Below are 13,346 nucleotides of genomic sequence, written 5' to 3' on the forward strand. Positions count from 1 at the left end.
ATCACAACCTAGTGCAGAAGTCAGCATCCGCACCACAGAAACTCCTTTTCTAGAGAGACATAGTTTTCCCCGATGTGGGATATTTCCCCCACGATGTCTCGTGGAGGAGAGACTAATAAGTGGACACTGATGTCCACAAACTGTTCAATAAACACAACAGTGAAGTCTGTAAGGCCGTTTCTTGAACTTTCTTCAGCATAGGCCAGTGGTTTAATGCCAAACTTGTCTGGGCAGTTCTATGAAAGGCAAGACCATGTGTGATCTCAGACGGTTTGACTTCATTGTGGGATAAATCGTAGAGCATTTTATATGAATAACAACAGCTAAGATGTATAAGACTTTTGCTTAATCTGCCCAATGCACATCGCCCCACTGCATTCTCACACAGCTGTCTGTGTGTTTTTATCCCAGATCTATATAAAATATGCTTGAGGGAAAAAACGAGAACAAAATATCAGAATTTTGTTTCCACTGGGTGATTAGATCATGCTTTTTTCTCCCCTTTCTTTCTGTTTTTTTATATTGTTGCCCTTTCAATACACTGAACATATTTTACTTTCATACTTAGAAATAAAAAAGCTTTCCAGGAGCTTACTTTTAACCTGCAACTTTAAACAATGGAAAAATCAAAGAGATTGATTCATTACAATGGTGATGATGGACTGTTTGACTCAGTCATGCTATCCAGGGCCAGTTTAATTGAAAAATAATTTGTGGATGATGAGGTTAATGGCTTTTATTTATTGCTATCTTGGCTGAGTTGTTTTGAGCCAGATAGTTGACTATAAAAGTATTCTTTTCCTAAATTTAAATGTCTGTTTTCTAGTCTTCTAAGTTACATTGTAAACACATTTTTTTGTATTTGTTTTGTGTATATTTTGTGGTTTTGGGCCCCTATCTAAGGAACTGAGGCCACGGTATAGCAGGTGTAGCAGGCTGTTGTTTGACTTCAGATTTCAGTTGACTTCTTTGTTCATTTCTATCATCAGGAAACACATACACATTATACTTATCTTATCTTGAAATCATAGGACAATTTTGTGGTATCCCCCTCAGATATTCCCCTCTCAATTAATGTATTTAATTCCCCATTTAAAGATGATGAGTAAGTTTCCTTGTAGGGGTAAAAAAGAATTAGGAGACACTGACCTAAAGACACTCTTTAAAAATGTCATATTTGATAGGGAAGATTAAAGAAGTATTGTCACTTCTGTGATGGCCAGATGTCACACGAACACAATAGACAAGAAGACCTGTAAGGGTTTCGAAGGGAGTGGCACTCCCTTCCTGCCCGAGGTGTGGGCCAGAGCCGGATGTGGAAGGCTGGGTGGGGTTTGCAAAAGGTGGAGAAGCAAAGAGGAGAACAGGGAGAATGAATAAAGGCAGATGCCAGCTGCGAGCTTGTCCTCCAGCTCCTGGTGCTGCCTGTGCTCCGCTGGTGCCAGCGTGGATGAAGAACTCCGTGCAAATTTAGACTTCCCTGCACAGTCCACACCCATGCAAATGTTGCCTGTCATGTCCTGGAGACTTTGCCGAGGTGTCTGTTAATGGTCCAGAGGAGGGGCTTTATCACTCACCACTCGCCCTCCATCACAGGTCCCTCCATCACTTTCTTCTCCTCCGCAGGGTCTCTTCCTGCATGCTAGCCCTGTGGGGTTTCTCCTACAGACCCCCTACCCCCAAGCGTCTCACCCTCTTCTCTCAGATCCCTGCCCGCCGTTTTACAGCGCGCCCTTTTGCCGGTCCCCCCCTCAGATTTGCAGGCTCAAAGTGCTCCTCAGCTGTCCCTGTGTTGGTATCAAGTCCTGCCGGAAACGGAAGCCCCCGCCCCCGTGGAGTCCTGCTTTCTCGTGCTGCCGCGGGGAGTGCGGTGCGAGCCGCAAGCCAGCTGCACCCCAGCGAGCAGCCCTGATGGAAGCTGAGAGTTGGAGAGGGGGAGATATAAGGACCAGTTTACCTGGAAGGAAGAGTGAAGCTTTAAATTCCAGAATAAGGGATCGGGGCTTTGCACTGATAACGCTGAGGAACCTTTGAAGGGTTATGAGCAGGAGATGTGCATAATAAAAAAAGATGACGATTCCTGTCCACGTTTGGTAGGAATAAGGTTTCGTTGGTTCAGAATTCTCTATTCCACTGTAACCTGTTTTTACTCTTCCTCATTTCCCTCCCAATGATAGAGTAAAACTTGCTTTCTTCCATTAAGGTGGATTCTTTTCTCTTCATGCCCCTACTCTTATGCGCGTAGCTGGAAGAAAATATTAGTCCTCTGAATTTACTTACCCATCTTACTGTGACAACTCACTGCTCTTGATGCCACGAAAGCCCTTCTGTCCTTTCAATCTTTTTATGCAAACACAGTCTACCCTTTTTTTTTTCCTGCATGGCCTCCAAAAGTCATAATCTGAATTTTATTTCTCAAACTAGAAAAGGCTTGTATTATACCTTTTAAAAGGCCACTTAATCCTTTTAAGCCCTCATTTTTAGGCATTTTCAATCCCTGGAAAAATTAATAGATGGCCCAATGACTGTGAGCCCTCTCTTTTCTACTAAATCCAGGACCAGACTTACAGTCTAAAACACTTGGCATTTTTATTATTTTCTCTTTCATTCTCCCAGGTTTATTGCAGTTTCTAATTTAAGCTCGCTGTGATAGCCAGAAACTAGATGACTACATTTTCAAGAGGATTTCTCTGTACGCACTGACCCTGAAGCTTAGAACTGTGAGCCACAAAAAAAAGAAAAAAAACAACTTTCGAGGGAAATTTTATATAGTTTTATTGGACTTTTTGAATATATCCACCCCTGTGGTGAAATATGATTACCTTCCTAGGAAATTGCTTAAAAACAAAAAAGGGGGAAAAGATAACACTTCTGTATATGATATATCTATATCACATGTATTAAGTAGATTGGAAAGTAAAATATATATTCATTATAGAACATGAAGAGTCCATTTCGCCAAGAGTAGTTTATAAAATGGAAGAGAGTGCTTTCAGTGATATGGAAAATGCACAGACTTGCAGAGTCTGGAAGGATTCGTAAAGATCATTGGTCCCAGTGGCCTTTGAGGCATGATCCTCAGTCTTGTGTCCTGTGGGGGGCACTTGCAGAGGCACTGCTGGAGAGGGAACGGTGAGGAGCCCACCTCACTGCAAACCGAATAGCTTTGCCTTCATCTCTACACACTGGGCATTCCTGTTTTAGAAAGAAGAACCTTTCCTACAGCTAAAACAAAGTCAGAAAACTACTGGTAGAGTCCAGCTACCCGGGCAACTTCTGAACACCTTCTGCAGATTAATAATGAACACAGATAAACATATAGGTCTACGTGGTTCCTGTTGTGATCCCAACGTCTAGCTACAGCAAAGTGTGTTTAGGTAACTTTTATTGCTGGAACAGTTTACAGAGAAGACCCAACCTCGTATTTGGAATTAGAATGTTCTGAACATACTTTCACTCCAGGGGTGGAAACAGGTAGTGCATTTCTCATTGTGTATGAAATGTGGTGGCAGTAGAATTATGGAAAGTCTTTGTGAAGTGGTAATTTTAGGTTTGAATGTTGTGACAGCAGGTGGAGCTAGTAGTAGGAACTCTATTTCTAGGCCATTTAAACAGCAGTAAAACATATAAAACTTACATTAATGTGTTTGCATTACAGAGCTGTAGGAATAGCAAACCTTTTATGCCTTGGCTTTGGAAAGTGATCATACTACTACAACATGAGAGCTCAGCTGAATGGAAACTTCTCTATCCTTTTTAGAAAAGGGACTTGCATGGTATTGAATGCATTTGTATGTGTTGCCATCGAAGATTAAGACAAGGGGATGGGGATGGGGCAGTGAGATATGTTTACGTGGTTTAATATTGACTTTAAAAAATAAGGTATCCGAGCCTGCGGGAAAATAGTGTGAATGAACTTGATTATGTAAATAGAGTTATTTGCATTATTAGATGGTTTCTTCCTTTTAAATGGTAATAAACATATAGTTGAAATCCACATATATTTTCTCTTAGGGAACACTAAAGAACATGTGCTTTTTATCCCCCAAGATATGAAATAAAGACCTGACTACTGGGCTTCCCTGGTGGCGCAGTGGTTGAGAGTCCGCCTGCCGATGCAGGGGACGCAGGTTTGTGTCCTGGTCTGGGAGGATCCCACATGCCACGGAGCGGCTGGGCCCGTGAGCCATGGCCGCTGAGCTTGCGCTCCGCAACAGGAGAGGCCACAACAGTGAGAGGCCCGCATACTGCAAAAAAAAAAAAGACCTGACTACTTTATAGCCCCAAATACGGATGAGTTTTCTGAATATGTGGTTTAAAATATATCATTCACCACTCATGCACTTTTTTTTTTTCTTGTGAATCTGAATCACACATTGAACCATGGAAGTGTGCTTTTTTTCTTACCGTTTCCCGAAATCAGATGCAATTAAATGAAGAGCAAATATTATGCATTCATTTCCTTTTCCTCTGAATTTTGTTTGTTTTTTACTGTGTCATAGGTATTAAGAAATTGGGGTTTCTAAAATGACGATTTTGCTGGATATGTGAATAAATAGAGACCTACTTTTTGGCATTAATTTACAGTTATAAGAGCATTTAAAACATTTTAACGCTTTTTGCTGAAAACTAGAAATAACGTCTTCCTATGATTTTATTTCCTTATTCAACAAACATGTGAGGAATGCCTCCTACAAGCAGGTATCTGCTTGGAATTAGAATGTTCTGAACATACTTTCACTCCAGGGGTGGACACAGGTAATGCATTTCTCATTGCGTATGAAATGTGGTGGCAGTAGAATTATGGAAAGTCTTTGTGAAGTGGTAATTTTAGGTTTGAATATTGTGTGGATAAATTTTGACAACAGGCAGTCCTTTCCCTCAGTGTGTCTCAGGCAGACGTGTGGCCAAATAGTTACCATGGGACCCAATGGGAATGGAGCTGCATCACTGCACGTCCTCCACTGCCATGGGGGAAACGCTAATTCCATACAATGTGTATTTATTAAGCACATGCCAAGCACTCTGGTAGGTGCCAGGAGATACGCCTGCTGCTGCTTTCTTGACTCTTGCTCTTGGTTTTCTCCGAAGCCTCAAACAGCTTACATCTCCAAATTGCAACCCCATCTCAGCACCATCCCCATCCTGCTTCCCCTCGTCTTTCTTATCTCTTTAAATGACTCCTCAAACCACCTAGTCCTCAAGCCAGAACCTAGGGCTTATTCTTGACATCTTCTTTCTCTTGCACTACGTCTGACCCTCCATCTTTTCTGCAGTATGTCTGGAACCTTCCACTGCCCTCCGTTCCCGCTGCCCGCACCCTCGTGACCACATCTCTTGCCAGTAGGATCCTAACGAGTCTCCTTTTTTATATTTTGCTTTCTCCCCAGTCCTTTTTCAAAACAATAGCCAGAGAGATCTTTCCAAAATCTAAATCAGATCATGTCACTTCTCAGTTCAAACTTTATTGACTTCCTATCGCAACTGAAATAAAAATCAGATTATTTCCCGGGGCCCATGAGGGGCTGTGCGTTCGGGCCCCTGCCCACCTCACCAGCGCCATCTTCACCGCATTCGAGCCACTGTGGCCTGTTTTCACTTCTCCCACTCCCCACCCCATGGCCTTGGCACGTGCTCTTTCCACGGCCTGGAATGCTCTTCTTCCCACCTTTAGCCAGTTGGTGTCTTCTCATCATTTAGGTCTTAGCCTATCTATTACCTCCTCTGTGAGATCTCTCCTTCCCCAGAGTCTGCTCTACGGGAGGATTTCTGTGACGCGTTTTATACCCTCCTGTTTTCCCCTTGTTGCGCACGCCACAGTTTGTAATTATGTGTACATTTGTCATTGAATCTGTATCATCACCGTCTGTGTCACTAGACCAGTGACCCTTGGCACTGGAATTGTGTGTGTTCTCTTTTCCCCTCTATTCCCAGAGCTTAATGCAGTGCCTGGCACCCAGTGGGTCCTAAAGAGTTGTAAGAGAATCATTTATAAACACATAAAGATAGATGGACTTTTTAAATTTCTGAATCTTTAACTACAAGTAAGAAAATGTGGAAAATTAAGAAAACTATTTTCTACTTTTTAAAAAACCATCAGAACTATTTCGGGAAATGTGTATAGTTCAGTATACCTCACCAAAATATTCCCTTTTGGAAAGGGTGCAAGTTCTTAAAAATTAGCACGTGGTTATTGTGTGATTTGGGGCTATTTTTAAAACAGTGATACATTTTTAAATGGAAATTCTGACTTGTAAAAACGAACTGCTCTAAAATATTTCTTTCACATAATATAGCAATATGGAAATACATTTATCATACAATGTTATGTAACATAAATTATCTCTTTACTGTGACTATATCAATGCAAAACTATTAAATAAAACATGAGTAAGTGAAAACAAAACAAAAAAAAACCGAACTGCTCTTTTTAGATATTTAGGACTCAGTTCACTAGAATGTTTAAATTCTTGGTTCTTGGCTGCATTCTTTAAACCTACTACAAAGATCACATTAGAATTCTTTTTTTTTTTTTTCTTTTTTTTTGCGGTACGCGGGCCTCTCGCTGTTGTAGCCTCTCCCGTTGCGGAGCACAGGCTCCGGACGCGCAGGCTCAGCGGCCATGGCTCACGGGCCCAGCTGCTCCGCGGCATGTGGGATCTTCCCGGACCGGGGCACGAACCCGTGTCCCCTGCATCGGCAGGCGGACTCTCAACCACTGCACCACCAGGGAAGCCCTAGAATTCATTTTAATAGACATTGTAAGCACAGTATCCAATCTCATATGATCATGCTGGGCTCTTTTATTATGAGAATCACAGGAAGCAGAGCCTGAGGCTACAGAACAGTCATGGGAGGTAGCTAAGGCTGGAGACAGTGCCAATGCTATTGTTTATGGAATGTTCTCTCCACCTTTATCTGCGGTATGCAGTTGGTATTGACTTTTGAGAAACAACTACTTCGCCCCGATCTCCCAGCTGGAAAAAAACCTGTCGTAATGACATCTGGCTAGGAAAAAAGGGACCAAAGATGCATAAGGAAAGAAAATTATGAGACCTTATTTTATAAGTAGTTTCAGGCCTGTCTGCTAGATCTGTCAGAGGGAAGAGTGTCATACTTTTTCGAGGTCATCATCTTTTATCTCCGGGAAGAGCTCAGTGAGCTCCGAAAGTGTCTGTCCTTTTTGCCATCGATTGCTAATGTGGAGTCTACTTAGCCTTTAAGGAAATGTCTTTTCAACTTTAGAGATCTTTATGAATAAATACTACTCACCAAAAATTAAGATAACATTTGTTTGTGGTGGTATCACTTCCCGTTTATATTTTGTTTCCTTCTTAAAGAGGAAGAAAGTAAATTGTTTTTTTCCAACTTTTAGGGATATTACTTAAGGAGTTTTTAGACATTGTAAGGAAAAAGAAGGAAGCTCAACTATATTGGAATGAAATAAGACACATCTTCACAGCTTTTGACAGGCACTGTAAGTATCTTTAAAGTGTTTTGATATAAAAAATGGCTGTTAAGGAACTGTGAATGGGAACATACTCAGTAACTAAAATAATATACTTGGAAGGTTATTTTACTGTATTCATTAGCTATTACCTTAGATGTTGGTGTACATTTTTTTTTCTCCATCACAATCTTAAATTCTTGACATTTACGATGGGTGAAATAATATCTACAGTTATATAATTATACAATACTTATGATTTGCCTGCAGTGTAATGGGGACAACAGAAGGGCGGCCGTGCGGGGATATAGGTGAAGAGCTACTTATGGAAGTTTGGGAGAACATGAGGCCTTTTTTGCCGACTCCTTTGACCCACACATAATTGGAGGAATTGTTTTCCCACGCTGGGGTGACCCAGAGGAGTAGCTTCAGACCCCCTCCCCACAGAACACAGGGTTGAAAGACTTGTGGAGTCCAGGTTCAGTATTTTGGCTTCTGTAATGGTTTTCCTCTAAATAATAATATAGTTCTAATACCAAGCAAGAAAAAAATGTGAATTTTGAAGAATGAATTATTTTGGAAATTCACAAAGACTTGAAGCCGAATGCCATTGTTGCAGTGTCTGTCCCTTAGTCCTTTACCTGGGACTCAGGGAATCAGCAAATCATGGGGCTGGAAGAAACCTGCAGGAGCATCTGGGGCTGTACTGAGGGAGAGTATTACTAGATTCTCAAATTCTTCCAACAAGACAATCTCAGATTACCTTATATGTAAAATCAACTGTAATTTACTGCTTTTCTCCTAGTAATAGATTAAAGTCTCATGCATATGTTATGGCTGAAATAGCAGTTCATGGGGCTGATAGAAGTGTGTGAATGTTATGTATTCTGTTTTCAAATAGATCGTGGATATTTAACTCTGGAAGATTTCAAGAAAGCATTTGAGCAGGTGGCTCCCAAGTTATCGGAAAGGATTATTCTCGAGGTATTCAGGTAAGGTGCCAAAATCTTTATGTATACCCACCCCTTGATTTACCATTTGCTTTTACAAGTTTTCAGTTTTATGGAGAACACTCATTTATGCTTATTTTTCGCTAGTGAACATTTTCATCTCGCAGTATATTGTCATGATCCAGGAGAGAATTTTTTTTTTTTTTTGCGGTACGCGGGCCTCTCGCTGTTGTGGCCTCTCCCGTTGCGGAGCACAGGCTCCGGACGCTCAGGCTCAGTGGCCATGGCTCATGGGCCCAGCCGCTCCGCGGCATGTGGGATCTTCCCGGACCGGGGCACAAACCCGTGTCCCCTGCATCGGCAGGCGGACTCTCACCCACTGTGCCACCAGGGAAGCCCCAGGAGAGAATTTTATAGTGAGCTATTAGTCCATCTACACCTTGACAGTGGGCTCTAAAGTGGGTGGAGTGCTTGTATACTAGGAAGGTGCAAAAATCATTTGTTAGTAGGGGTGGAGAGGAGCAGAAAGAAAGTAGAACTTCTTTGTATATTTATGTCTTGACCAACCCCCCCCCCGAAGCTTTATTAATATTTAATATGGATGCTGGTGTTCTCCCATGGTCTGTATTTCATAGACATGGGTTACAAATGGTCCTTGAGTCGTCTGGAGAGTAGAGTTGGGTTGATCAGTGGTGGCCCTTCCTTCGTTTGTTTTCAAAGTTATAGACCCATGTTGCAGTTCACACACACCTGATAAAGTAGATTTAAAGACTATATTATGTTTTCTTTATAAACTAATTCTGACAAAATGGCAAGTGGCTTAAAAGCAGTTTCCATTAGGAAACTGCAGATTGAAAGTAGTAAGGATAGTGTAAGCACATGCTTGCAGAGAAAATTGCAGAGTTGCCTCTTCTCTGACTGCTAACATGAGTTCCTCATCAACCCTGTTACCAGGTGTGTTAATTAGGGTTTCATACAGCAGTAAGAGCCAGAAAACCCAGAACAACAAAGCTCAAAAAAGAGAGCAGTAAACACAGGAGAGTCCAGGGCTGATTTGATGGCAGCACAGCTGTGAAGGACCCAGATTCCTCCCCTCTTGTTGTTCGGCTGCCTCAGCATCCGGCTTCTCCCTCTTGCTTCAAGATGGCTCCCGAGGTTTCAGCCATCACACCTGAATTCCAGCTAGGTAGGCCAAAAGGGAGCAGAAGATATGCCCCTCCTTTTAAGGCTATCCATTATTTCTTCCTACATCGCAGTGACCAAAACTTAGTTCCAAGGCCACGAATAGCTACAAGGGGGAGGTGGGTCTGGAAAATGTAGTCCCTGCTTTGGGCAGTCATGTGCACTCAAATGGAGTTTCTGATACTGAGGAAGAAGGAGAGAACAGATACTGGGGGACATCTGGCAGGTGTTCCCATGTGGATAAAAGTAATTTCGTGAAATCTGACCGGAAGCCAGCCCTGCTCAGTAGGAATTATCAAGCAAGTTATTTGAAATAAAGATCTGCACTCACTGTCATTAACAGTGACATATATGAAATTCTTTTGCTGCATCATTTGCAAGCAGATTATTGAGCAAGCTATTGAAGAGCAAAGGAGTTCAAGCCAGGCGCAGACAAAGTGCCTGAGGCCAGTATTACTTAGGTGATTCCAGAACATCAAGACCTTTAAAATATAGTAGCATCTTTGTGCACACTTTGTGATGAGAAGAGTAATGAAAGTCAATGTATTTCTACCACATGGTGGAGGTTTTTTCACAAAAAGAATTACTTCATTTTACTTTTACAAAAAGACATGTGTCGGTCTTCCCTTCTGGCGCAGTGGTTAAGAATCCTTCTGCCAATGTGGGGGACACGGGTTCGAGCCCTGGTCCGGGAAGATCCCACATGCCGCGGAGCAACTAAGCCCGTGCACCACAACTACTGAGCCTGTGCTCTAGAGCCCACGAGCCACAACTACTGAGCCTGTGCACCACAACTACTGAAGCTGGCATGCTTAGAGCCCGTGCTCCACAACAGGAGAAGCCACCGCAATGAGAAGCCCGTGCACTGCAACGAAGAGTAGCCCCCGCTCGCCGCAACTAGAGAAAGCCCGTGCACAGCAATGAAGACCTAATGCAGCCAAAAATAAATAAATAAAATTTAAAAAGACAAGTGTCCAAATTTGCTGACCTTTTTGTGTTAAATGGTTTCAGGAGGTGCCCCCTTGTACCACATGTATAATTTTGAAAAATCCACTTAAATATAGCCATTCAAGATAGAAGCAGTCTTTTAACAGTGAGTGCGAAAGTAACTGCTTCTCAAAAGAAATCTACGTTATTGGGAGAGCATTTTTGAAAACAGACATTTGGCAATGTGATTCTGTTTTAAAAAATGTGTACACCTATTGAAACCTTCATACCTGCATGTTTAATAAGTTAAAAATGGAATGTTCTAATCTGGTGAAAAAAAGTCGTACAAAGTTTCAGTGGTTTAAGAAAAAAAAAAAGTCATGAAGAACCTAGGAGCAAGACGGGAATAAAGACACAGACCTACTAGAGAATGGACTTGAGGATATGGGTAGGGGGAAGGGTAAGCTGTGACAAAGTGAGAGAGTGGCATGGACATATATACACTACCAAATGTAAAATAGATAGCTAGTGGGAAGCAGCCGCATAGCACAGGGAGATCAGCTCAGTGGTTTGTGACCACCTAGAGGGGTGGGATAAGGAGGGTGGGAGGGAGGGAGACGCAAGAAGGAAGAGATATGGGAACATATGTATATGTATAACTGATTCACTTTGTTATAAAGTAGAAACTAACACACCATTGGAAAGCAATTATACTCCAATAAAGATGTTTAAAAAAATGTAAAATATTTAAAGTAAACTCATAAGAGCTTATTTTTATTATAAAGTAAATAAAACTCTTAGAACAGTTTCTGGTAAACAGTAGGAACTCAATAAATGTAAACTATTTTGTTTTTAATCACATAACTGCCCAGATAATCCATAAAATTTATTAATCATCCTCTAAAAAAATAATAATAAAAATAAATAAATAAAATAAAAATTCAAAAAAAAGTTTCAGTGGTTTGAGAGCACAGTTTTTAAAAGTATAAAAATTCAGTAGCTTTGATAAGTTTTCAAGAGCAACTAATTGGTATCAGGAGCGATGGATATTTATTAGCTGAATTTCAATTAACAATACCAACAAACTAATTAAAAAAAAAACCCTTAAGCTTTTTCATTATCAGAGGATGGAATTAAAAACAGGGATTCGGTGTCATGATACCCTTTTCCCATTTAGATCTACATACCTTTGTGAGGTATCTCTGACAGCCGTTAAGACCAAATAGTAAAACAAACTGAACTTGAAATTGCTCAATCACAAAGGATTCAACCGAGATGTTCAGAAATAATAAAGTATGTGAAATCACATTGTTCTTGTTAGATGTTATTAATAATTTCAAGTGATGGCAAAAAGTCATTTGCCATTAATGAATAAAATGTTACCTTTAATTCCTTAGAAATTTCTGTATTATATTTTATAATGAACATAACATATTAATATTGTGGCACATGTCCGTATAATCTATACATAAATATATTCATATGCCCACAAATCTTGTACTTCCCAGGATTGCGATCAAAACCGTTCAGAGACTACTACAGTAAACAGCCAAACAAGGCATTTTAGCTAACTGAACATGCCCTGCTTAAAGTCTCATTTGTATTATTATTTATAGCACCATAATCCCTAAACCAGAATAAATGATGCATGATAAGAATTAAATGAAGTTGTGACACCAAAAGAGAGAAAAATATTTCCTCTGAGTGTAAATTGAAGTTGGCCAGAGAAACAGAGATGTCTTCCACATGTCTCTGTTTCAGTGGTACAAATAATTTTCAAGAATAAGGAAAAGAAGGATTTCCCTGGTGGTCTAGTGGTTAAGACTGCGCTTCCACTGCAGGGGGCATGGGTTCGATCCCTGGTCGGGGAACTAAGATCCTGCATGCTGTGCGGCGTGGCCAAAAAAAAAAAAAAGAAAGAATAAGGAAAAGAAGAGCAGCTGCTGGGGCCGTTAGTGATGATGCAAATTACATAATGTTTCTAAGGTTAGACACTGTGTGAGACTTGAATAACTTTGACTTAATTCACACTTAAGTGTGAATGGAGTTCATTCCCAGGTTCACAGTCACTCAGAAGAAAGCTGATATATGAAGACCACTATAAAAAGGCAGCCAGAGAGGGAGACTTCCAATACGACCAGAGTCAGCTGTGGTTTGAATGGTGAAAGAAGTTTTCACAATCTTCAATTCTTAGATTGCCAGATTCTTCCCAAAGAAACTTCTAGGACCAAGAGTAGCCTCTTCCCAGAAGGCTTGTGATACTTGCTCATCTCACACCTTCATTTTATAAGGCAAACCAACCAACCACAACAATAAACCAAGTAAACACCCAAACCAAACCTTCCAGAAAGACAGACTTGAAGCATAAGACATCAAAGAATCATTTCATCTTGTAACTTGATGGAAACACTGGAGTATCATTCATTAAATCTGAGGGCTTTACAAGGAGTAAATGAGATATGTTTATAAAGTTTGTGAATTGTTGGCTAACTACTCTGGTGGTGTTTACTTTTAGCGATTTTTTCATGAATAAAAGCAACGTGGTTTTTAAAAAATATGTATATTGTCAGTATTCGTAATATTCATAACCTGTTCTGCTATCATAACCTTTTAAAAAAAATCTTAGTTCTATAGTCAAATGGATTCAAAGCTCACCTCCAGGCTTTGTGCTATAGTTTCTGCTAAGCTGAAGTCTATCCTCTAGGTAGGGTTCATAAGAACTATATTCCCTGGTGTCTTCCATGTTCAACAATGTTTATCTGAGCCATTGTCCTTGAATAAAAACATATAATAGATTTAACATTTTTTAAAAATTAATTAATTTAGGGGCTAGCCTGGTG

General features: G+C 40.7%; 1 protein-coding gene across 2 annotated transcripts in view; it reads left to right on the plus strand.

Annotated features, from left to right (window-relative positions):
* The window catches only part of EFCAB11 (EF-hand calcium binding domain 11), a gene marked incomplete at its 3' end in the record, with an annotated part of 152,056 nt that overhangs the window by 10,393 nt on the left and 128,317 nt on the right, over positions 1-13,346 (plus strand). For both annotated transcript variants that reach the window (XM_082844410.1, XM_082844411.1), the window contains exons 4-5: positions 7,376-7,477; positions 8,349-8,439. In XM_082844410.1, the coding sequence (XP_082700536.1) occupies positions 7,376-7,477; positions 8,349-8,439 (193 nt within the window). The remainder of the gene's footprint in view (positions 1-7,375; positions 7,478-8,348; positions 8,440-13,346) is intronic.

Source organism: Leucopleurus acutus (assembly GCF_964270905.1).
Source record: "Leucopleurus acutus genome assembly, chromosome: 1".
Classification (NCBI taxonomy): domain Eukaryota; kingdom Metazoa; phylum Chordata; class Mammalia; order Artiodactyla; family Delphinidae; genus Leucopleurus; species Leucopleurus acutus.